Source organism: Toxotes jaculatrix, chromosome 24 (genome assembly GCF_017976425.1).
Source record: "Toxotes jaculatrix isolate fToxJac2 chromosome 24, fToxJac2.pri, whole genome shotgun sequence".
Lineage (NCBI taxonomy): Eukaryota > Metazoa > Chordata > Actinopteri > Toxotidae > Toxotes > Toxotes jaculatrix.
The window spans coordinates 4,100,546-4,126,274 of NC_054417.1; the positions used below are offsets into that span (position 1 = coordinate 4,100,546).

General features: G+C 41.7%; 2 protein-coding genes across 3 annotated transcripts in view; one reads left to right on the forward strand and one right to left on the reverse strand.

Moving 5' to 3' along the window:
• Window positions 1-633: 633 nt before the first annotated feature.
• On the reverse strand, window positions 634-10,052 carry LOC121178157 (male-specific lethal 3 homolog). 2 transcript variants are annotated; one of them, XM_041032684.1, is made up of 14 exons: window positions 9,808-10,052; window positions 8,683-8,765; window positions 8,417-8,512; window positions 7,986-8,080; window positions 7,803-7,900; window positions 7,512-7,640; window positions 7,200-7,357; window positions 6,838-6,996; window positions 6,463-6,698; window positions 6,189-6,278; window positions 5,618-5,727; window positions 5,263-5,362; window positions 5,062-5,146; window positions 634-2,475 (listed from the first exon to the last, which is right to left on the reverse strand). In XM_041032684.1, the coding sequence occupies exons 1-14, from the start codon at window positions 9,904-9,906 to the stop codon at window positions 2,376-2,378; spliced, it is 1,638 nt and encodes a 545-aa protein (XP_040888618.1). In that variant the 5' UTR covers window positions 9,907-10,052; the 3' UTR covers window positions 634-2,375. The 2 variants fall into 2 exon arrangements, with proteins under 2 accessions (XP_040888618.1, XP_040888619.1); XM_041032685.1 differs by lacking the exon at window positions 9,808-10,052 and adding an exon at window positions 9,298-9,489.
• Window positions 10,053-12,773: 2,721 nt separating this feature from the next.
• LOC121178042 (rho GTPase-activating protein 6-like) overlaps window positions 12,774-25,729 on the forward strand; it is a 61,132-nt gene continuing 48,176 nt past the window's right edge. The window contains exon 1 of the mRNA XM_041032535.1: window positions 12,774-13,338. Within this exon, the coding sequence (XP_040888469.1) occupies window positions 12,844-13,338 (495 nt within the window). The 5' untranslated portion in view covers window positions 12,774-12,843. The remainder of the gene's footprint in view (window positions 13,339-25,729) is intronic.

Here is a 25,729-nt window from a genome sequence, read left to right on the forward strand (position 1 = left end):
TTTTGGAACATATCAAACTTTTATCTCTACCAAACACACGTCCAGACTCCCATCCATCTTCAGCAGGCAAGGGTACACTGACTGGACCAAAATTTCAACTTCTTCACTAATGCTCATCAGGGAAGCAGAGGCAGTATCATACCACACAGCACTGACAAATCCCTCCTGCCACTTTGGCTTTTATTCTGACAGTTTTTATTACCTATGATTAAATGTGCTCAGAACGGTGTCAGGCTTTCATATAAATGAGAACCACTAGATTAGATACGGATTGCTTAGTAAGTAGCTGCTACACAAACAGTAGAGCCACGCTGACAAGGACAGTAGATTCAAAATGTCAGACAGTGGCAACAGCAAATTCAAGGCTGAAGTTTTAATCAGATATAGTCCAGTGACATGTAAGGTCAGGGTGGCTGATGAAACTCTCCTGTCTACATTTTACTTTAATCGTGCCCTCGCTGCTAATCCATTTGCATGTTCCAAGCTAATTCATCTAGTTTCAGTATAAAAGGCAAGAAAAGGCGCCAGAATGAACAGGTATCAACAAAGACCGTGCCAATTGCCAGTACATGCATACACAATCAGTGCATTATATACTGTATGTATATACATAAATAAGTTAACAAGTTTTAGACAAAGTCTTTATTCAAATACCGTCTCGATGCTATGAAGACGATAAAGATAAAAGGAAACTGACTGTACAGAAAAAAGTTGAATGAAATACAAGAAAGTCTAACAGGCTAAGCTCTGTACGCAACACTGGAAAAATAAACACTGTAGTAAACTTACAAGTGTGCTACAACCCCGCAATTTATATGACACTGTATCTACAGATATATTTGTTCAAGAAACAGCTGAGACAAAGCAGTTGTGTGTTATCAACAAGACTGTTTTGGGCCTTGTCCAGTATTTTATAACCAGCTCAACAAACGACACGTGAACAAAATGATCCAGTGGTGTGCAATGAAAAATAAATAACATACTGACCCAACAGGTGCTTTGTATTTACATTTTCACAATGTGAAGTAACCAGAATGATCACTTTGTTTGCATTTACAAATACTGATGTACAATACAAATGACTGATGGAGCAAACTCCATCAGTCAATATGGCGTAAATCACATAAATGTAAACTAACTTTGTTTTTGACACATTTAAGTGATTGTCTGATCTTTATGGTACGAACTGAACAATGTTTAAGTAATATCTGCAAATACTAACAGCCTCTGGTTTTTAACTGTGTATTCAAATTAGCTTCAGAACAAGGTATTGTTTTTATTAAGACATGTTGCTGTGCTATGTTGTACACAGCACCATTGCAACTCATCCTTCCTGTTAGAAGGGGACAACAGAGGGAGGAACAGGCAGAACAAAGTCAAATACAAAGGTCAGACATTTATCAGACATGCACAGGACAACATCAAAAACAAAGAAAAGCAGGAAATGAGAAAATCTGCTACAGACACTTAGAGGACATTACACATACAAAAAGTGAAATAGTGAAGAAAAAATTGGGAGAAAAACAACAATCTTGATTAAAAGTCAGCAAATCAGAACTGCTCAGCAAAAGCAGCAGAGCATCTCCAGGATAGGAGAAGTAAAGCCTTCTGTAGCTTTAGAGGAATCACATCCAGAGGAGGATCGCCGGCAGCACTGCATGGGAAGCACTTACAGGAAGTTGCAACATTAAGACGGGCCAAGACTCCAAGCAGGAGAAACAGCCCACAATGCCCCAAAGAGAATCCAAAATTAGTTTATTAGGCAGGTAGACAGGGCTTTTCAATCTGTGTCCCTTCTATGAACAAACCACAATATTCCAAAACTGTGGCCCAAAAGCAGGAGAGAAAAAGGGCTTTGCCAGTAGAAGAGATCATGTCTGCTTCAACATCGGAGGGATTCAAAACTGTTTAGTTTTGGCCAGCCTCTAATATCTGAAAGGCTAGAGAACCTTCCATCCTCCGCCTGGTCTTTAAAGGTGCGGACCAGGTAACACACAAGCAGACGACAGTGAGTAAAGGCTCGGAAAGGCAGCTCAGCAGTTGCAGTCTAAGAATTGAATCGGGGCCTACAAAAGGACAGCCAGCACAAAGCACTCAACATGCCATGGGGCAGTACACTGAAGCAAAGCAGCGCAGGGTGGCTTCACATGCACGACAGCACCAAACACAGAGCGCAGGTGAGGGTTAGTGGCACGGTAGAAGCAACTTGTTCCACCATGCAACAGGAGGAAAACTAATGTTAGGCCAGAGGAGAAGAAAGGGAGGTCCAGGGAGGCTGTTATCCCTCTGAGAACCCCAGACAGGTCAGTCTTGACAAACTGGGGGGGGGTAGATAGGGTAATGACAGCAAGGGAAGGAAATGGTCAGTGTCTCCTTCAGTAAACGGGCCTCGGTTGTTTCATGCTGTAGTGGGCCTCTGATGCTGACACATACGCAGACTCAGGAAAAAAATCCTCATGGAACTCTGCCAGAAACCTGAGAGAGGGTGGGAAAAGGAAATACAAGAGAAGGAGATCAAGTGAGATGGTTTGACTCAAACAATGTTCAGCAGCCCTCCGTTCGCATTAAATACTCAACACGAGCGGTTTGTCAGATGACAAACAGCATGGACATGATATGCTTACATGAAGCAAAAAGCAATGACAGGAAAGCACCTCAAATGTCCCGTACCAGTTCACTTCAACTTCTGGTTTTCCTAGATATCCCTGGCTCATTCCACATAAATCCTAGACCCCTTGCCCTCTGCTCGTGGGTATACATGTCAGAGACAAAGCCCCCTCATCCATATACTACCACCAGTGAACCAATCGCAATGGCAGAAAGACTGAGAACATGAGAATGACAGACCAACGGTCAGAGAGGGAAAGAGTGAAAAATCCCCCCTCCTCCCATCTAATCAGTAGCAGGGAAAACTAATCCGGAATCTTCTTAGTATCCGCTACTCGGCCAAATCCTCTAAATCTTGCCATCTCATCTTAGCTCCACCGGCCTTCCTAATCTCAATGCAAACAAATTATCCTCATCAGAGCAGAACTTAAGAACGCTTTAACAACGAATAACAGACAAGACAACCTGACGGGACAATAAAGGAAACGTGACCACCCCACAGAGAGCAAACCGAAGGTAAGCAGGAGGTGGTTTAAAGAAATTACGATTATTTAAGCTGATTCTTCACTACAGACAAAAAAAATGATTCAAAGAGATTCATTACAAAGCACTACACAGGTTTTACTATATTTGTATTAATAGGAAAATAATGTTTTGGTTCCTTTGGGCCAGAAATTCTTGCTTATTCTAATCTTTATAGCTGTTAGAGCAGTAATAACACAAGTCAAGCTGCTTTAGGCATACACAATAAAGTAAATCACCATAACGTGTGTGTACACATGTGTGAGCACACACACCCACACTTAATCATAATCATTCTTGCAGAGAAAGGGAGAGTGAGAGATCAACTGTGGCCAAATCCCAGAATGCACTGCACTTCAGTCTCCGCAACATCAATCAGTTTTCGCCCGATCGGCACAATCTGCCACGAGGCTGAATTCACTGTAGAAAGCAGGAAGGCTTTCCCAAAAGACACCAGTGTTTTAGTTTGTGTCCGGTGTCCTGCAGAGTCTCCAACACACTTCACTCTTTGCATCCAATTGTGCCATTCTGTGGAATAATGCTCTATGAAAAGAGATGCACCAGTGATTTGCAGTCCAGAGCCACTGAAGTGAATTAAAGGACTTTCTACCCATGTTTCCCGTACTACTGATGACACTGCATGAAGTGCTGTGACAAGGGGAACTGCCAGTGCTGAAAAGAATGAGGATCAGTATTTATTTTGCACAGAGTTACAGTCACATCCTGTCCCATGTGAGAAAAACCTGGTGAAGGTGCTGCATCACTTACTAAGTTGAATGCTGTAATCTCTTCTCACAAACTGACATGGATGCCAGCTCATGCTTTTTTCTGAGGACCACCTCAAGATTTTTGTGGCACCAAGCACTGAGCTCCAGTTTATTTATTTACACACATTTTTGGGTGAGTAGCGGAGGAGAGGCAATTCTGGCTCAGAGACTCAGGTCTGCTCCTGTGCCCGCTTCATGTGTTCAGGTGTTGCTCCATAGCACGGTTTGGTGGCAGAAGGAGGTACTGCGAGTGTTTGATTAGAGAATGAGAGGACCTAAATCCCCCAGGTTTGGGACCGGCTGAACTGAAGATCGCTAGGGAGGATTTAAAGATTAGACTCCCGTGCTTGTGTAACGCCCACTCATCTCCCTCCCTCTAACACATGCTCTTTCTCACTCCAACCATCCCTCCCCTCCACCTCCATGTTCTCATTTACTTCCTCTTCCCTGCCTTTTTGTTTTGGTGTCTCTGGGTCAATTTTATAATTTCCTGACTCTCACCACTTTTGTTTTTTATTATTTTGACTGCTGTCCTCCATCTTTTAATCTATTGCTTTTACTCTGCTACAGTGAAGCAGATTACCAAACTCTTTAGTACACTGAGATACTGTGTGTAAGGCATAAACTGTACTTGTCAAGGGTGTACTGAAAGCTTCAAGGTTCTGCCCAACTCTTCTTGTGAAACGAGAACTTTCTGCAGCTCAACCATGGCAGTTACTATTGCGCTTTAATGCTTAGCTAGGTCAAACCTCAGTAAATGAACCATGCTGGTTATTAGCAAGGTGCATTGTAACTCAAAGTGCCTCCTATTTAATGTTCCGTTAATTCATTGCAGCATTACATCTTTTTAATGATTTGTCCTCTGAGGAAATTATACATGATTTCATACAGTTTTTGTCCACCTGACAGCACAATCCATTTTTTTCAAGAAGGGTGAGATTTCAATATTATGCCTGAATGCTTTAGTGAAAAAACTAAGCTTTTAGGCCCGAGTAAGTCAAAGACTGTTACTCCCACATATCTACAGGGCGAATAAACCTGAAACCTGCACTTTCATTATAGTATATCTGTCCATCTCTTGGTCTGTAAAGTACTTACCTCTGTGACTAACCTCTTATATATTAAGGAAATAATACGAATACATTTTATGACACTGATCAGTTACCTGAGAAAGAGTTCTAGATGTTTGACCAGGGCTCGGAGATTCCTCTCAGGGATCTGCATCTTTCCCAGGATCTCAGGAAGCTTCACTGGAGGAAGAGACCACAAGCAGGGAAACATAAGGACACTGACCCTTCACCCAAACCAAACCACTCAAGTCATGTATAACAGGTGAACCAGTGAGAGTACGATAGGAGACACCAACCAAAAAGCCGCAAGAGGTGCTGTGATCCGTACAGGTAAGAAGGTGGAGGAGGCTGGTCATTCAGAGGGTAGTTATCAGGGGTGAGCTTCCAGCTTAGGACCTGGTCAACAGAGCAAAGGAAAAAACATTTCGTCAGGTTTTGCTGTGCAGTACAAATGAATATCTCTGAGTGACCATGACGTGGCAACATGATGGACCCATGTCACTCAAACAGTTTCATACACACAGTTTCATACATGAGTAAATTCGCTCCCTGCAACGATGCAAGTCGTTAATATAACTATCCTGGAGTCCTTGAGCAAGACATTGTTTCCCTTGCAGGTAATAGTACATTCGTCACACACAGTTGGATCACCTCATTAAGCTCATTGTTTCTCCGACTCTCCAGGCCATAGAATGGCCCGCTTCGCTCTTTGCTTGGTGTCAAGGGCAATGGGGAAGATGAGCCACTGTGCACTGGGGTTTCTGGGTAAAGAGGAAGAACAGACGAAAAACAACACATTTATAATAAATGTCTTACTTTGTAGTGTATCACAGTTGAAATGTGGTTAAAATGAGAAATAAGTGACTGCAAAAATTAATGCTGGGAACAAGAAGTTTTGAGAGATTACATTTATTCTTGGGGGTGTGTGTTTCTGAGGTACATGAGAGGTGATGAATGTGGAAGGAGAGAAGTAGGATAACACCATCTACTGGGCAAAACTGGTCATTACAAAGTCACCTTACTCAAAATGATGATACTGAATGTTTTCATCATATACATCATTTTCCTGTCTCAGTATATATATCTTGAAAAAATATGTTCCCAATTATCAGCATGGTGAAAAATAAAAAGATGAACTAGGAGCAGAATATCCCACCGAAGAGACGGTTAAATGTTACAGTTATAGTAATACGCTGTTTTTTTTAATGGAGTGTCGGCTTACTTCTGTCGATGTTGAGGAAGAACTTGGGCTGGGATGAGGTGTCGACCAAACGCCGTTTCAGCTGTGGGGATGCTGTGGCACTGCCTCCACCTGGGTCAAACATACATCGTATTTACTATTCACAAGTGTAATCAGTGTTAAAATATGCTTTGCAAAGATCAAACAGATCACAAACGATTACTAAACTAGACAAGAAAAGATCAAATATTTTTATGTAGACAACATATTTTTACGTAGTCTCAAAACAACACGAATTCCAGTAAAAGCGGATTACCTCCACTGCTTCCCTCAGCTGGCCTGTCACCTCCGGACGTGTTCCTGGTGGAGCGTCTCAGTGACTGGGACTGGTATGAAATGCAGTCCATGTCAGGGTGGCGCCGGCGCTTTGGGGTTGGGGCTGGGGCAGTGGGCGTGGTGGCAGAAATATCGCTCAGCGCAGGCTGGCTGTCTGTGGACTGAGGAGTGGGGGGGTTGTGTCCCAACGGGCTCGGGCTGCGCTCTCGTTGTGTACTTCAGAGACAAATGGAGAGAAAAAAACTTCACAGCTTAATGGAAGAACACAATAGTCAAATGTAGTATATAGTATATTACAACCAAGCACTGGAGTCTGGTCCAGGACACAGGACTTGATTTGTCATGGCGCACTTACTTGCTGGAGCAGGGGGAACTTTCATTCATGGCCAGAAAGAGCCTGGAGGAGCTGACCTTCTTGAACTGAGCTTGTTCACAGGGGTAGAGGAGGATCATGGGTAAGGTGAAGTCAAACGTGATCCTCAGGCCGTCAACCATTTCCTTACACAGCTCCTCGCTTAATACAAAGGAAAATTAAGCATAATTAGTTCATATTCATAATTATGTAGCATATAACACAAGCGAGATTCACTAACTAAATGTAAGGATTACAATAATACAAATATGGAGAGAGAATATGACAGATGATTTTAAATTACTGCCAGGACCAACATGTATTTCATCTTTTACTTATGATTACACTATTCTATATCGATTCACCTCTTCTCTGGAGGGACTGGCTGTGGGCTGCTGTCCTGTGTGGTGCTCTGCTGTCGCCGGTACCTCTCATTGGCCATGAATGCTTTGTTGATGGCAAAGTGTTTCACGTAGGACTCCAGGATGTGCACAACATTCGTCTGACAGGGAACCATCACCAGCTAGAAGAGGAAAAGGACGGTGAATTATAGACAAGACTAGAGGACAAATAAAATCCATATGCACAATCACAGAATCATGAAATACAAACCAGTCATGTTCTGTAGTAAATTTCACATAATGTGTAACGTGTAGCTGAATATCTGCTGCATGCACCTTTTTCCTCTTGTTGATGTAGAAACAGTCATCCTCAAGTTTCTTCTTCAGAACATCGGGGATGCTGATGTCAACATGAACAATCTTCTCCTCACATTCCCTCTTAACATTAATGTCTGGTTCAACCCTCTGAAACAAACAAGATTTAAAGCTTCAGGAACATGGGAGGAGGATGCAGTTTTCTAATTAACAGTGATGCTTTTAAGAGTCAAATCTAGCTTTTCCATTTTAGAGTTTATGTCAATGTTGAAATGTATATTCAGAGATAAAGAATGAAATGATCCACTTCACCATTTTGTTGATATCCTCAGAGAAGGTGCTGTCCCCACTATTTGAAGATTCAGGGTCAGAATCGTCCCCGTCACTGCTCTCTGAAGACGAAATCAAACCTAGAGACAGATAAATACAGACAGATTAATTTGATTGCGGAGGGACACTGAGAGCAAAAGACAAAGACAGAGAGAGTTTTCTCACATGCGTCATCACTGTCGTCCTCCTTAGGGAGAGTCTTCAGAGAAGATTTAGTACCAGACTGACGGCGACGCCTCTTTGCCCATCCCTTTCTCTTCCTACCACAAGAAGACGAAACAAAACACACACTATCTGTATCAGACTTCTCTATAGATAGAACGAACAAATGGAAAGGTCAAATTCAAAACTTGTGGATACAGAAACTGATATACAGCGCATTGGATTTATAGTTTGAGCTAAAGGTACATGTACATAAAGTGACAGCATTTAGCCTATCTGAAATCCCTGAGGAAACTTTTCTATAGCCTGTTAGTAACAAAATCCATGACAAGACTGTGACCTGAATTCTTGTGGGGCTGAGATGGTTTCACAATGTATATTTTGTTGGCATGTTTACTTGGAGAACTGAATTAATGAACACAATATGAACTTACATGCGACCTAGAGCTTTGCGAGCCAGTTTACGTTGCAATGTACGGGTTTCTTCAGTGTCCCTTAGGACATGATCCTCTGCAGCCCAACGATCCCAGCTACACAAACAGACAGAATGATCCATTTAGTGGCAGTCGTTAACTACATCATTGCACAGGCTGATGAACATGAGATTTTGAAACAATAAACACAACCATGAGTATGATACACGTAAGCAGGCAGACATATTCATCTACTGTTAATAAAATAAAGCCAATTTTAAAGTCACCTTCTGTTCCAACCGTTGAAGTGAATCAGGTACTTTGGGATTCTTCTTCCATGTTCATCTGTACCTATTAAGACATCAATGACCTGTAATGTAAACACAACAGTAAGTATTTCCTCAAGGCTCCTGTGTTTTGTAAAACAGCGCTTCTGTACGAAATTCAGCTTATACGAAAATCCAAATATTTACGTTACTACATGACTCAGGTTTAATAATAACAAAGCATTTCCCGTCTTGCTTTTGTGAGTTTAAGAATCGACATTTAGCTTCCAAAAAAGTGCTGAAGGTAAGACTTACACTTGTAAATTACTATTTTACTTCGTAGTAGTGCTATTTAAATAAAAGACTTAAAGCTTCTTACAACAACTCACAAACATGCAGTTAAACAGTGGTTAATGCCAACTGTTAGGGAGCCATGGTTAGCAAACAGCCAAGCCAGAACGCTCTTAACTGCTATTAGCGTTAGCTAGCTAGCTAATTAGCCAGCTAAAACGACGTTGCACACTTAAAATAACACCAAAACTCGGATGGAGAAATTAGGTCTGCTTGAAACAAAGCAACTTCATCTTCCGAGGTATAACGCAATGCTATTAAAATAGCTGGACAGCAATTACATACGTTACAATGGTCGGTGAAGGCTGAGTTAGCGGGTCAGACGTATTGGTGCGTTTGTTTATTAGGCGCTGATTTTAACCAGCTGTTACTAACGTTACTTTGCTCTTCCATAAAAGACCTCCAACATTTGCTTAAATAACATTATATCATGCATTAGCGATAGTTTTGGCTGAATTGCCATGTCCAGTTGCCACCTTTGGAATTAACCAACACCTAAAACACATCATTGTTGTCTTTAACTTATTACTTAAATCGTGCGCGTCAAGAAACAAACGTGCAAACAAACGTGCAAACAAACGTGCAATCAAACGTACCCGGAAACAACGCAAGAAACCACAACAGTTGGCATTAAATTAACCGTTAAGTGTTATTTTTCTGAGGCCCAACTGGCCTTTTCAGTCTATTCGCAGATGCTGCACCTTACAGAAACAATCCTGCTTTTTCCAGCATAAATTATTCGTTAAAACAAAGTCGAAATAGCGAAGGGCTACATTAGCTTTCATAAAACGTTACCTTAGCGTCATACAACACTTTAGCCTTGGTGGGGTCGGGTTCAAAACACAGGACTCTTTCTCCTTTGTGAAATTGATATTTAATTCCCCGCGAATTCATTTGTTCATGGCGACGTGTGGGAGAGGAGGCATCGATCTGGACCCTATAAACTCCTTAACCCTTTCCTTGCCAAACACGTTTTTTTTTTCCCGTGAACGGTCTCCCAACACAACAGACTATGGAGGGATGGCGCTGTTGTAGGATAAATGGCGATGCCTTCAGTGACTCCTCGTAATTTCCCCTCTGCCGGCCCACTGTAAGTGTGGGCAACGACTAAACTGGGAGCTGCGTGAGTGCACTGAAGGCAACACAAAAAACGCGATTCGATACGTTCAAATGGTCTTTCGCGGATACCGTACTACTCGTGTTATATCAAACTCTGGCCAGCACATGTCAGTATTTGACAACAAAAAAGTAGGACTCATGCCACATTTGTTAAATCGCCACCAAACTGTTTTTGTTACTAACATCTTTATAATATCCACATCCACGTAAGAAAAAGTCCTACAAGGATCCCTGAGATAAAAGCCATCTGTGTGTGTTTTGAGAAACATGACATGAAAATGATTAATATCCTCTGGGCAATATATTGCCTCATTGCAAATAGCTCCAACTCTGCTGATCATATTTAAAGATTAAACCTGCTTATATAAATTAAACATACAGCCCATGCCTTAGAGAAGAAAAGCATGTTGTTTTTATATTCACAGATTTGGGAAAGACCTTTTTCCCTCGGGGCAAAAAGAAAAGTAGAAGAAAATTCACCATATCTCAATAATCTAATCTTCCTCTACTGGAACAATATGGGGGTTCTTAAAATATACAGTATGGGGATGTTTACATGAGCAGCCAGGAATACATGAAATCTTTGGTCAGATAGATACATAGCTCTAGGGTAGAAAGTGTTTGTGCATGTGCGTGTGTGTGTATATGTTTGCAGATATATTAAATTATTCCTCATATCTCTGGCTTTAATCACGTAAAAAGATTTGATTACTCATTTGTAGGAGTAATACATCAGGACTAATATGGTTCTTCCCTCTTTCCACCATAAATAATGTTAACTGTTTATGACAGATAAAAATAGAGCCTGTATCACTCGTTTATTGTTTCATGCTTCATACAAGTAATTTGATTCCTTTTGTTACTGACCTTGCAGCCTTTTCATTCATATCTGTCTAACAGCCTCGGACAATGAAATGTAGGCCTACACTGATCCCCACAGGAAACCACGTCTCCGCAGCTGTGGCTGAATCTAGACTCAATTTGCTTAAAATGGTTTCAGGCAGTGCAGCTCTACTATTGTATACCAAATATGGACAGTGTGTATATAACACTGGTCATGACTGGCTGAAGTGTAGCCCTGTTGATTTATTCTCCTTCCCTTCGACCCTGACTGCATCTGATATATTTTGACAGTAATGTCAAATGATCCCTGTTTCACATTAAATGTTTTCCATGGTTACACATTAGTAACCTGAGACCCTTAATGCCCAGATTGTCTATAGAATATGATGAAGAGCTTGAAGGCAGCCAAATGAAAAAGTGAAGGATGCTGCAAGAGTCTATACTTTCTCTGTCTGTGGTATGGGAACATACATGTTTAATATATTCTCTATTTGGCCTCTGCACTCTTTGTCCATATTGCTGTTGTTTTTGGATTTTTCTCTAAGTAGGAGTAGTGGGCCATGGGCACATTTCAGGGCAATAATGCCTCGAGTGTTGGCTTCTTTCCATAAACTTTTTTATCAAGTAATGCAAAACACCATGCTTTCAATCTATAATTTCTGCTTCTGTGTTTTCACTCAGTCCGCGTTTCATTCTTTCCCCCTGCAGACTGTTTTTAGAAGGGTCAAATCTATCTCAGCTGTTATCAGTGTCATGTCATGCTGTGTTGTGTGTATGTGTGAGTCTGTCATGCGGCGCAGCTTCATAAGCTCCTTTATCAGCTGGCCTGCGCCCTCCTCTCCAGACTCCTGCTGTCTCTTTTCATTTTTCCCATACTTTCACACACTGGGCCACACATGCTCCTGCTCTCTCCCTCTCTCTCTCTGTCGGCCTCTCTCCTCTCTCAGTGTTTCTCTTTCTCACACACACTCTCTTTTAAACAAATGCACACACTCACACAGCCATCTTAACAAGCTGAAATTACTGAGCTCTTCCACGAGCATCTGTGTCAACAAATGTCTGGCGTATAGTCTCATACACAGGTGTATGAAGAGAGGCATTGGCCATTAATCCTGTGGCTCACTTATTGTTTAGCTAATAATAGCACACAGCAGGCTCCACTGATAGGCCTATTATTCCCAGACAGCGAGGTGGATTAATGGGAGACAAGGATTAATACGCCTATTTTCATCCCTGGCTAAATCATGTCTGTCTGTATGTATGACCTTCTGCCTGTCTAATTATTGTGACTGGCTACTTGCCTAATTAGCCTCATGAAAATAAGCTTCTTAATTATAGAAACTCATCTCACCAAAAAATTTTAATTGCACAGGCAGCAGAAAGAAAACAAAGTTTGCAGTGGAGTAAAATCGAGAATAAAATGAAATGAGTAATTTACATTTTGTTAATAAAGAAAAAGAGGAGCCATGTAGGTCTCAAGTTGTTTTTTATTCAAGAGAGTTGAAAAACAAAATCTACCAAAAGGGGTTTTTAATAGTAATATATGTTGACATTTAATTGGTTATTAAGTAAAAATTACAGGTCAAGCATTCATCTCAAGTCTTCTGAACCCCCTCCCACACTCATGCACACACTTCTCTCTCCACTCCAGTTCACCAACGTGCAGAAGAAGACTGAGGAAAAGAAGATTTGACTTGCTCCTTCTCCACATCGCGCAGCGTCTGCAGCCAAATGCAGCACATTCCAGCTCTTCTCCAGCTTCTTATCGGATCTTCCCTTTGGTGGGGAAACACCAAATTCTTGTCTTGTAGTTGGAGCTTTAGAGAGACGCACTGAGCAGCGCTGATGTGAGATCCAAAAGAAAGAGACATGTCTGCCGCTCAAGGACTTCTCAACAGCGTCTTCTCCTGCTCCTCTCCTGCCTCCAAAGCCATAACCAAGAGGAGGCTACGCCAGACCCGCAGTCTGGACCCCGCAATCATAAGACACTGTGGCACCGGCACCGAGGGAGCAAGTGGAGCACCGCTTTCTGGAGCGGCGGCAGCGGACGCAGGTGCGTCTCCGGAGCGCTTGGCTGTGAAACCAGCTTTACGCACCAAGATTCCGACACTAAAGGAGCCCATAACCCCGTCCCTCTCTTCTCCTTCCATACCTCTGGATGTTTCTCCATCCTCCAACTTCCACTTTGACTATGATATAGTGAAGCGTGCCAAAAGGAATACCGCCGGGGATTTACCGTTTCTGGTGAGGGGACCCGGTGCTGCGCCGTCCGGGAGCACCGGTACGCTGTTCTCCCCGCGGAGGTGGCTCCAGAGGAAAGTGCAGCCGTCCAGCTCTCACGCTTACGTTGTGTGGAAATCAGAGGTAAAGTTTCCAAAGCAGTATAACGACTTGATTCATCCTGAGTTACCGACTCATTTTTACAGTAAAGAGTCCGGTTGTTCAGTGGAGTGATTCATAAATGGCTCTTGGATTAATTAGAAAAAGAAATCAACAGACTTAACATATAGCAAGGCAAATCCACTGTGTGCCAGCAGACACATCTGCTGAAAATGTTTCAGGACAGCCGGACTCTATACATACTATATACTATATACATTGCACATATTTGATTCATGGACTGAGAAAGTTGTCTGTGCATCTCAGACTGGACTGTGTATGGAATCAAACATCATGACTTGAAGAATGTGTGTGTGTGTGTGTGTGTGTGTGTGTGTGTGTGTGTGTGAAGATGTTGGAATTAGAAGATTTATGGGTTTTGAAGAGGGAGTATTGACCTGACTCTGACATCTGCACCTGGAAGCCATCCAGTAACTAGTACACTACAGCTTACAACTAGAGCTGTTGTCTTGCCCAAGGGCACATGGGTAATTAACAGGGGGAGGGGGAGCAGCACTACTCTGCTTCTCCCACCTGGATTTTTTTGGTGTCTGGTCATTGCTGTGTTTTCAGTCCCTGTGAGAGTCACACCCTACACAGAGGTTATTTTCTAGGAAAGCTAAGAAGCTTGTATGGAGGATTAAATAATTCCTACAAAAGGTGCAATGAAGTGCACAGATAGTTTTTTCCCTCACAGCCCTTTTCCCCTACTCTTGTTGTTATTGAGCTGCTTGGGCTTTTGTCTTCATATGGGCTTCAAATTGAGTGTGAACGAGGGCAAGGTAGCTTATGAAGTCCTTACCAAAACATACTTGGGCAACTTATTTTTAGAGGGGGGGTTTATAGGCTGCATAGTTGGCACAAGTCTATATGCAGTGGTGGAAAGGTATGATAATGTTCCAGCTTCTCTCATTCTTTGCCTTTGTTGATGTATGTTTTCCTTGTCTACTTCCACTGAGTGTGTGTGTGTACGTGTAGCAGCGTGTCTGTGTGCTGATGTGAGGGTCTTAAGGACACATAGCCCGGGATTCGGTTCTCACGACTGGGAGCGGTCACAGGGTCAAAACCACGCGGCCCTCAAACAGCTCTCCCATCATTTCCTATTACAAAGAACAGCTCCAGCATTCACGCTCCCTGTTTCGCTTTCTTGCAGTGTGCCTTTCTTCCTTTCTCACACACACATAGGGACGCATCCACATTCTCTTTTGCTCCCTCTCTTCCTCTCTGAGATGTCAAGAAGCTCTCACTCTGCAGTTTCCCATCGCTGTAATTCTATTTTCCATGCTGCCCCCCCCCACCCGTCACAGCCCACTGAGGATAACATGAGGCCATCAGTTTGGAGTCATTAGCACAATCTGGACCATGAAGTTATTGCACCTCAGAGTGTTTGTAAAAATACTGAGCCAAGAAGTGTTGCTGGTCTGCTGGGATGTTTCACACACTGTTGGGTGTGAAGTAAAATCCAGCAATGAAGCGTAAACAAAGACTTTACATTGGTAATGTACTGAATGTGGAGCGAAGTTTTCATGTATTATAAATTAGGGAAAAACTGAAAGTTCATGATTGTTTCAGTTAAGTTATTTAAGAAAAAGAACACTGTCTCTTGCAGTTACTGACATGAGGAGTCAGATGCAGTTGTAATCCACAGTCTGGCACTGGTTTTAGTAGTGCTTAGGAAGATGCACTCTGCCTGTCAGTTGTGATGAAAGAAAAAGAAAGAAGTGTCTGTTCAACACAGAACTTTTGTCCAAGTTGGAGGGACAGCAAAGGAATGGGTGTTCGCTCATGTCACTTACAGTTCTATTTGATTATGTCCATAGCTTGCAGTTATAGCTTCTATTTCTGTTGGAAGTTTACAGTCTGCCCACACTGGCAGTGTTTTTCCATGCTAAAATGGTGGCAGAGTCTTAATATTGACATTCCAATACTTTACCATACATACAACGAGCATAATTACATTATATTTTTTGTGTCTTTCACTACATCAGCCCTGCCTGGTAAACAGCCCCATTTTTCACATTCCACAGCCAGCTTGTCTTTCAGGCTTTTTCTCATAAAGTAAACTTCATCATCATATTGATGCCAGTTTGACAGTTTGGACCAAAAATGTCCCAAACCAACTTTTTTTTTTTCACATTACAAAATAGCAAGTAATTGAACTCAAGCAGAAATTGTTTTGAAGTCATATCAGGATATTTTTTGGTCTCAGCAAAGAAAACAGAGAGATTTTAAATGTTGCTAAGTATTAAGATTGATATCCCACGTTAAATGATTTGCATGTGTTCCACTGAGTGTGTGTGTGTGTGTGTGTAGGGCAACCTGTGCAGATTAGTCTCGTGCTATGCCTTTTTAAGGAGGGAGACATGGAGAGGCAGAGAGGCAGAGAGAGAGACAGAGTGGAAGGCAGAAGCAGAGACAGAGTGGGGATGTAATGGTTTACACAAAAAGCAATGCATGACAGTTATATTGGCCATGATTGCTTAATAGCTTTTTTCCACGGCCAGGCTGTTGATGTTGAAAGAACAATGACGCCGAAAAAAATAATCAGAAAGTGCCCCCTGAGTTATTTCGGTAGGAGGGGTCAGTCAGGCATCATATCAACATGTTCTTGCAAAATAGCAGGGGTTTAAAAACGGTGTAGTTTTTTTTTTTTTTTTTACAGGAACGCTGACACACCGGAATTTGTAACTTTAGCGTGTCTTTCATACTACACTCAGACATATACACATGCACACAGACGCACATGCACAAAGGCTCAGAGAGGAAACAGTGGTCAGCTAATTTAATCCTGGTTGTTTATGGGCGCCAGAATGTTGACACTGCACAGTCTATTTTTAGAGCCACTTACCCATAATACTTCAGAAAAGAGACTAAGTAAAGAAAATCCTTCCAAAATGAGATCTCCATCATTCACCATTAAGAAAAAACTGCAACCATTGCTACTAAATGATTGATAACAGATGATTTAAAGCAATTTAGCAGTGGTTCCCTGAGGTCAAAGTTTTGTCCTCCGACACTGTAATCTGCATGCATCCACAGCCGCAATCAAAATGTTATTCCCACACACCAACACTTAGTCGACTTAGTGGAAAAGTGGAGAAAGAGAACAAATATGTAGGTCTGCTTTCTTCAGCCTCATGAGTAATCTAATCTAGCAAGTCAATAAAAAGTAATGCTCGCTGTAAAGGCTAAAGAGGTGCTATTAGTGAGTGAAAACTGCTGATCCTGAACTTTAGTCTGCTTTGATTGTTTTAGTGACACCTCTGATGATAGATGGTTATTACTGTGTGTTTCCACACAGCAAATCCCAGTTTTCTGTTCGTAATGTACCTGAACCATGGTCATGAGGAAGATTAACATCTGGAGTTTTCTGCTTCAGATTGTTCTATGAATCTTAAAGTAGTTGGCTTGTTTTTTTTTCTTTTTGTTCAAGAGACTGTCTCTCGCAAAAGGGAGAGAAATAAAGTGGAGAAAAACATAATTTCAAAGCATACTGAAATGTCAGTACTTGACCTGTGTGTTCATTAGAAAAACTAACATTTAGAATTACAGTTGCTTGCATGTAGTTGTTACCATTCTTAACATTCTCTAAATGCCCCCCTGCTGATTTATGTTTATGTATCACTGCTGAAGTACGTCAGCGTGCTCAGAGCTGAGAGAAGCAGTAGGGAAACACGCTTTGAGAAAGTCTAACAGTCTACTGTTCTCTTTCTTGGGATCACTAAATGTTTTTTAGTCCTTTTAGAGTCAAGACTCTACAGAGCAATGTCGGTCGGTCAGTCCGTCCACCACCTTGGTTCAGACTAAAATATCTTAACAACTTGTTGCTATGATGTTTTGTACAGACATTTGAGGGCCCTCGCTCTCAGGCTTTTGTGATTAGTTGAATGACAAACTCTCACGAATGAGACAAATCTCATTGTCTCTCAGGTCCCACAACTCCAGTGGAAATCAAAACCAATACAGGACAAAGAAACAATATACGGGGAAATGCAAATTCATTTGTTAGCAGGTGATCATGTATAATTGAAATCTGAATATGCAAGACACCCTGTTTCAATACATTTTCTCTTGGACATGCTTTAGGAAAGAGAGGCTTGAACTTGTGAACCTAACAGCTATCCATTTTGCTTTTCCTCCCTGATTTCCTCCCTAAGTTCACTCAAAGTGAGGAGGCTGCGTTGGAGGAAAAAGACCTTGATGGTTCAACATCTGTGGAATGCTCGCACCAAAATACTCTCTAAAAACCAATTCACACACTACCATGGGCAGTTCAGCCAAGATTCACAAAGTCTTGTTTTTTCGCAGAGCTAGCGGATGATGTAGATCAAGGAGTCAAATATAGGATGTCATCACGCTGTTGCAAGAGCCTCCGTCAAAATACTGAAACTGTGATGGAACACAGGTTGGTTTTCTTGGCTTACAGCAGTAGTTTCTGATTTGGATTTGCTCACAGTCGTCTTAAAGTCGTATTCTCCTCTCACAGCATGCTTTGGCCTGCTTCAGTTAAAGGGTTTCTGAGTTTTTCATTATTTGACCTGGATTTTCTTTTTGTCTTGTTAAATCTACAGTTTTAGCAGAACGAATTAAGAGGTCCTGTTCTTTCTTGTTACTGCTTATGGTTTAGAATCTGGTTTAGGCCTCTGCAGCCTGCTCTCGTGCAGTTCCCCTCCTGGGAGAAGGTCTGGATTTATGTATGTGGGTCTGCAAGGGGTGTAGTTTGATTATGGTCCTTATTAAATTTAATGAGCCTGGTTGTTAACATATACAACCTACTGACAGACCAGAACGTTGTCTGCTTTCAGTGGAGGTGATAGAAATACAATAAGTAATATTAAATCGTTATTTTTGATGTCCTTAGGACTTAATTTCTTTTATGAATGAGTTTATTCTTTGATAAAAAAATATCTGTGGACCATTGTCATCATTTTTGCAAATGTTTAAGTTCAAATGCTTCAAAACTGTGAACAGGACTGAGAGCTACAGGTGTGAAACTTTTTAAACATTAACACATTATTGCCTTCCTTTGATTTGCGGTAGTCTATAACACCATGCAACACTAGACCGCTTCAAGCAATAATACTTTAAGTTCTGGAAATCAAACTGGTGCCAGCATGACACTCGAAAGCAAACCTCTCTGCTCATGCCCCTCCCTCCCTGCTCCATGACGCTCTGCCTAGCCATTCACCTACATCCTCGTCATGTATGCTGTCTCAGCTAATGCTGGAATCAGGAGCTTGCCAGCCTGCGACTCAGTCATGGCAGTCATTTTATTATTCTGAGCTGTGAGCAGTTCCATCTTTGTTGTACGTTACTGTACATGTGGAAAGAGTCCGTCAACACCTAATTGAAGTTTGTGTGCTCTTGAGACACATCTTTCAGCTGTGAGAAAACAGAGGCCAAATTTTTTTATTGGCTTCTCACGAATCACAGATTCTTCTTAATCTCTTTAAGCTGTTTTTGAGCACAGAACATCACCCAAACTAACACTGAGGAGCACAGTGTGTGAAATGCAGTTTAGAGGCCAGAAGGATACGACATCCACATCTGATTCTAATGAGATGTAACTAGTGTCTGAGGGAGACCCCCACACACTGTACAGTATAATGTGCGTAAAAAAAAAAAAAAAAAAAAATTCCCAGTCACCTTTCATTGGTGTGCAGAAACATGATACCTCACAGGGCAAATTTTTGACAAGTTTGCATGATATTCTGTTGAAAAGAACCATATGAAACAGCGGGTTTTGTTTGGCAGTGTTTTGGTTTTAGCAATCTCACATCTCCTTTGGGATGTTTTCTCAACAATGAAGGAAAAGAGAGCAGCTTGAAATAGAGACGGCTGAAAAGTAAACATTAATTTCCGCAGCCAGAATCTCTCTGTCTGTTGCCGATTAAACCTCTCCTCCAGTGAGAAAGCAGCAGTGTTGAGTTACTTTTTGTGTGCATGAACATGTTTTTGTGTGTGTGGGAGAGAATCCGAAAGCAGTGGGTGGATGATCTAATTGTGCACTTTTGAGTCTTGGAGGCAAAAGTGTCCGTCCCCTTGTGTATTTGTGTGTGTGTGTATTACAGTGACCCCTATGTCCACTGATTTTCTCTCTAATGTGGTTTCTCGTGGGCCAGAGGGGAAGCACGGATAAGCTCCTCTCACATATGCCATGGCGTGTTAAGTTTACAACTTCCCATTTAGGCATTCATCTCAATCAGTGTACACTCTGGTAATATGATACTCACCCTGGGTGAAAACGTTTCACAATATCTCAAAACACACCCGCTCTTTCTATCTGGATATTTTGATTAGACTTATGGATATAGGTTGACTGTCTGTGTTTCAGCCAGTGTGTGTATTCGTGCAGCAATCTTCATAAGGAATATCAAAAGGACACTGCATGTTCATATCCTGTCCCTTTGCTAAAATATGAGCCCAAAGGAATAAAATCCAATTTTGTTTTTGATTTTATCAAGCTCCGTTTTTTTTATTGTGAAACTCATACATCTGAGTTCAGCTTAGGACATCTTGCTTACAGCCCTGGCAGATGTATTGCAACCCTGTCCTCATTTTTGTTTGGATGGTAGCTCAGTCACTTTCACTCTCTGTTCAGTGTATATTAATTCCTTCTATATACTCAAGAGCATCTGACCTCAGTGTCATGCCTTCCTTTGCATGTCTATTCATTATTGAGTAAACTGTTTCATGCTGTATTTAGTGAGGATTAACCGAATGTTCCTGCTCCCACATGCAGGATTTAGGCTACTCCGAGAGCTAAGCTCTGAGAATTAATACCTGTGAGTGTTTGTGCATGTATGTGTGTGTGATTTTACTTCACTGACTTATCGAGTGTACGCTGATCAAATATACCCTCAAATACTTGGAAAAGTAGTTTAAATAAGCCATGGCTTTGGAGAAATTGTGCATTTTGCTTGGTGCACCCCCTTCCTTTATGTGTGTGTGTGTTACTCCAGTCTCTTTCAGAGGGGAGGTTTAGGGAATTATTTATTTGGAATTCCAGGTCAGAGCTTCATGCCGAGGCCCCGGGGCTGCTACTGAAAGAGGGGTGGCTACTGACTGAGTGACCCCCCAACTTCCTCTCCTCTCCTCTTCACCCACCCATCCTTTTTCAGCCTCTCATTTTTCAGCTCACTGCTGTCCATTCCTCACTTTCATAGACATCCTGGCTGCGCTCTCCTTCTCATTTGAACTGCCAAATCCATTTCGTACTAATCTCCATTTTAAGCTAAATGCAGCAACTGAAGCAAAAACATGAGATCACACCAGCTTGATTATACTTTTGAGGAAACAAGAATCAAGCTGGGATCAAAGCCTTAGTTTGCTGGACACGTCCAGCTTTGCCCTTCCAAAGAATACACAGAAAGCATGCAGCAATTTGTCCTCGGACATGAAGGCTCCTTTGAACAACCTGCCTGAGGAGCTGAGGGCAGCTAAATGAGTGTCATCTTTCAAGCTGCTACGTAAAACTCCCTTTTTATGGACCATTGTTTATGTAGTTTCCACCTAACCTCACTTTCTGTCCCAAAAAGTAGTTGTCAGATTGCTCCACTACATTCTAAGCACTTTCAGCTTCCTAAGAGGAAACAGTCTATTCATTTTGTAATTTTACTTTTCATTTTCGCTTACAGGCTACTGGTGAGGATCTTGGGGACCTGATTAGGGTTACATGACTTAAATAACTGACAGATTATCAAAGTTTTCTGTTAATAACTCTAGCCACACTCCAAAACACGGGCAGCAGATGCACACATGGACTAACCCGGCTTCAAACTTTATTTTGGTTGCAGCTCTAAAATTAAATTGTCTGTAAGACAGAAAGAGAAGGACAGACAGAGTGAGGGACACAACTGAACAAGACATGAGTCAGACCTACACACTGAGCTAAGTGTAACTATCTCCTTTGATTTTCCTGAATGTCTCTCTCTTTCACTCACACACACACTGGGTTCACTTCAGAGTGAGCCATCTCCTTCCCAGCGTCTTATCTCCTCTGCTCCCTCCTCGCTCCTCTTGGCCGGGCTGACAGCAGTTACCATTATCTGCTTGGAGTAAACTTGGGCTCAAACAATTGGCCAACACTGACTGAATTCAGTTGGAAATGTCTTTGGGAGCGTGTTCATCACAGCTTGTAACTCAGACGATGCAACAAAGCACAACATGAACACTGGCTTATACCTCTGTTTTTGTTAAAATGCAGAGGAGAAACATCCATGTCACTGCATAATGATTCAAGTGACAAACTGAGGAGTCAGTTAGCTGCTTAGTTTTTTTAAAGGGTCAACAGGTCAGTAGGGTGGTAAGGATTAGAAGTGAAGTCATGCTAGGGGAGATACTCAGGCGATACTTACACAGATACTCTATACTTACTAATGAATCTCCCATAATTTGAACATCTGTTTAACATAGAATCAGACAAATGACCAGTTCTTCTCACCAAAGGCCTGTCCTTTATGACTGCCCATCTCGTCAGCCTCAATGAAAGCAAATCCCTGTCATCCAAGAACACATATAAATATGACTCCAGGCCCTGAAAAGCAAAGTGATTTAAACCGGAGGACCTCTCACTGCCCCCTCCCCTCCCAAATCTCTCAGACAGTAAGGAAGCAAAACCGAATGAGACAGCAGGCATTTTAGACACAGCCGGGGCTCTGGGGCTATAAATAGAAAAATAGCTCAGCAGAGGAATGAGTCGACACACTCAAGTTCCAGAGGAGAAGCAGGGAGAGCCGTATTGGTTGCAGGTGTGAGCATGTTGAGGATTGTGCAGCTCATGCATATACATCCTGTTAAACTGCGATGTGAGTTAGATTTAAGTCAGTGCAACTTCACAGAGCAAACTCTGTGTAACACTGTCAGGAAACTTGAGCTTACTGAAGCATTAGCTTATCAGAAAGGCATTATTATGAGAGCACTGACAGAGAATTAGGATCAGAATGTGGTAATGCCATCTGGTGGACATTTTTATTTAAACAATTTCTCTTTTATCATTTTTTTCCATTATATATATCTGCACGTCTTCATCTATCACATAACTTCAAATGAATTAGAAACAGCAAATTAATTTCCTCTGCTGCTTTTATTTAATGTTGCACAGACTGTAGAAGATTTTCAACATCATATCCTAGATGGTTTCCAGATTTCTTTACATATCCTGAGTTTGTCTCAAAGTATATAAGTCTGTGTTATTTATAAATCAATAATATTAAACACCTACCATTACATTCTTTTTCCTGAGCTGTGTTTTTATAACCTACTGGACATTTAAGTGAAATGCAGGCAAAGTCTGTGCACAGTAAATGTAAGGAGCTGTTTTAGCCAACAGAGGGCGCCAGTCATCTATAAAAGTCATCCTCAGGAAGTGGATGACTTTTGGGAACATTCAGTTTTATCTGGACACACACACACAGACACACACACAAACACTCACACAGGCACAAATGATGAATCGCAGTAAAAATGTGGGTGGGCTGCTTTGTGGCCAGTCACAGCTGTGCACATCTGTCTCCTCAGCCTGTCTATGTCATAAGTATCTTACAAAAACATTATAATAGCTGATACCAGCTGCAGTCAGAACATATTTCACAGCACTGGGGCCAAATAAAACTGTTTAAAATGCACTGAACAGGGAGACAAACCCAACAATCTGAACCTAGCTCCTGAAACGTGTTAACTTCATAAGGATGGTTTATGGGCTGACAATATGTTAGACCTCAGATGTTTACATTCAAACCTCACAACACCTGTTGTGCACTGTGTGCGCTTATACAATTAAATCACCCCGTAAGCAGCCCCCCTCCTTACCGTTAAAGACATTTAACTAATAAAATCTTTTGGTAAATGTGGGCCTGTAGTGTTATTATTACACACTTGCAAAGTATTCTCAGAAGAGATCTCCAGTAGAGTGGAGTTGTTTGTACTGTCACCAACACCCACATATCCACACACACATACGCACACACCCCCCCACACACACTCACAACCATAACAATGTGTGTTTGTACTGCTTTCGTAGGGAACAGCGTCACTTCCAAGCAGAGATCATATTCTCTCCTGCAGAGTACCTTCCCAGAACATTAATGTGTGTGTCTTTGAGAGTGCGAGTGTGTGTGTGTGTGTGTGTGTGCATGAGATATTAGTTTCTGTGATCCAGTAGTCCCCACAAGATTCAAAACTCCAGTGTTGTTGGCTTACTTTTTGGCTTTGGAGCGGGGAAAAGATGTTTTCAATTTAAAACGTTTAAATGAGGAGTTCGACTTTGGGCTTTGATTGAGTAAAAGATTAAATATGCAATTATGAGGCTAAAAATTGATTGTTTAAAGTACATTTTCTAACAATTCAGCCTAATGCCAGGTCAGGAAGGGTTTTACCTTTCTAAACACCTGGTGTCAAGTAGGTCTTTCCTGGAAAAATTCCATCAGTGCAGGAAGTGATGCATTTACGTTTCCAGCAGAAGAAACAGCTCTGTTTGAAATAAACAGAAGATGTGGGTGGTTGACTTGAACAGCAATAGAGAACCTGGAGAAAATAGTCACTTTTATATTCCCAAGATAGAGACATCATTCATCTTTTCATCTTTCCATCCTCTGCCTCTACTCAGTTCATTTCTGCCTATTTTATAACCCCGCTGTCACCGTGCATCATCTTTCAGCCTCATTATTCAGCCACTCAGATGAATAGAAAACAGATGCTTTGTCTTTATAGAGTTTCTCATCTCATGCTGTCTGTTTTGGTCTCTCACTGTCAGACATCTTAAATAAAGATAAAGGGATGCGGGGGAAAAAAGCTCACAGATGGATGCAGCAGCTCAGGGGTCAGTGAGCAAATGGGATACACACTTAAGGAATCAATAAAAGCCTCTAATCGATTCAAAGAGGAGAAATCTACGGCTGTCTTTTCCAGGCTGTAGGTGAATATAGAGATGTCTGTGCTTAATAAGATTAACAGTGAGGTGTGTCAGTCTGGTTTCCCACAGAGCGCCGCAATTTGCTTTAATTTGACCTAATTGGAAGAGGTTTGCTGCTGCAGAGCTGCCAGGCTGAAGGCAGAGCGTGGGAAAAGAAGACTTTTGTTGGATCTGAGATATGAAAAGGGGAGATATAAAGAGAGCGAGAGACAGAGAGGAAGTCGAGGGAAAGAAAGAGAAAGGTCAAGAGAATGAGGGTGCAGTGGAGGGATGGAGCAGAAACACTCACAAACACACACACACACACCTGGGTTGGATTAGCTCGGGCTAGCAGGGAGGCTGTGTGTTAATGGAGATTTAATAGGCTCTGAAATGACTTACCGCAGTCATACAGTGTGTTAGTGTGCAGATGTGCAGTGTGTGCTTGAATGTGTATTTTGAATCTCTGCATGCTTTTTGGCTTTATGAAGTTATTAAGTCTTTCCATTTTGCTTTCTGCTCACAGTGGCCAACATGCTGGGCACCCATCGCAACACCAAATAGATGTTTAGATTTGGTCCATTGACTGTGTTTACAGGATTTAGTTGGGAATCTACGCAACAGTGGAGGATGCTGGTATAATGTACCAGCATTTCTACAGTGTGGTTCACAGAGCCTGACGTATTCTGGATTTTAGAGGCTGATACTGTTAATGTGGATTTAAAAAATCCAATAATAGATATGACCTTAGTCATCCTCCTGTCGTCAGTTGTACCATATCTGGGTGTGTGCGAGTTCTATTTATCAATAGGGAAGTTTTAATTTCTTTACTTATCAAACTCATGTCTCTTATCAGGGAGTTAGTCACTACTCAGAAACGTATAATTATTCCTGTGTCACGCTCTGTGTTCACCGCACAGGCTCTGTTCCTGTTTTGCTTTGTTTCACATTACTTTTCTAGGGTTTCTAAATCTAACTCTGCAGACTCTCCTCTTTCTGAGTGTGAGGTTCTGTCTGTTGCCGTGGCAACAACTCAGTGATGTAAACACGGCGCTGACCCTGGTCTGTAGGAGTGAGAACAAAGAAAGCATCTCTCTCAAACGTAAGCATTAAGAGATAGTTTATATGTTCAAAGGCTCTGACGCAGTTACTGCAAGTTCTCTGCAATGGAAAAATCAGACACGGGGAACGTCGACTGAAATGATAAATAGATTTGCAAATAGCAATAAAAATGCTACAAAAACGTGATTTACCTTAAACATCCTTAATATCTTCCCGACATTATGGCTGCTAATGTTACATATAGGAGTGACTGAGAGCGGCATTTAGCAGGGATCGTTTACATTTCTGAGTAACTCAGTAGCACAAAATGTGCAAAGTCTCAGTAACTCAAACTGTTATTTTTTTAAGGGAAAAAAACCTAAATCATCTACAGATCTATGTGTCATACTTTGAAGAAAATGGTTGGGTAGGTTTCAGAGATCT

Excerpts from the sequence above, each read along its gene's own strand:
- LOC121178157 (XM_041032684.1), bottom strand. The coding sequence starts at position 9,906 with ATGAATTCGCGGGGAATTAAATATCAATTTCACAAAGGAGAAAGAGTC. Across the intron at positions 8,081-8,416 it reads CGCAAAGCTCTAGGTCGCAT|GAAGAGAAAGGGATGGGCAA; the intron begins GTAAGTTCATAT and ends TTCTTGTGGTAG. Across the intron at positions 7,901-7,985 it reads GGACGACAGTGATGACGCAT|GTTTGATTTCGTCTTCAGAG; the intron begins GTGAGAAAACTC and ends ATCTGTCTCTAG.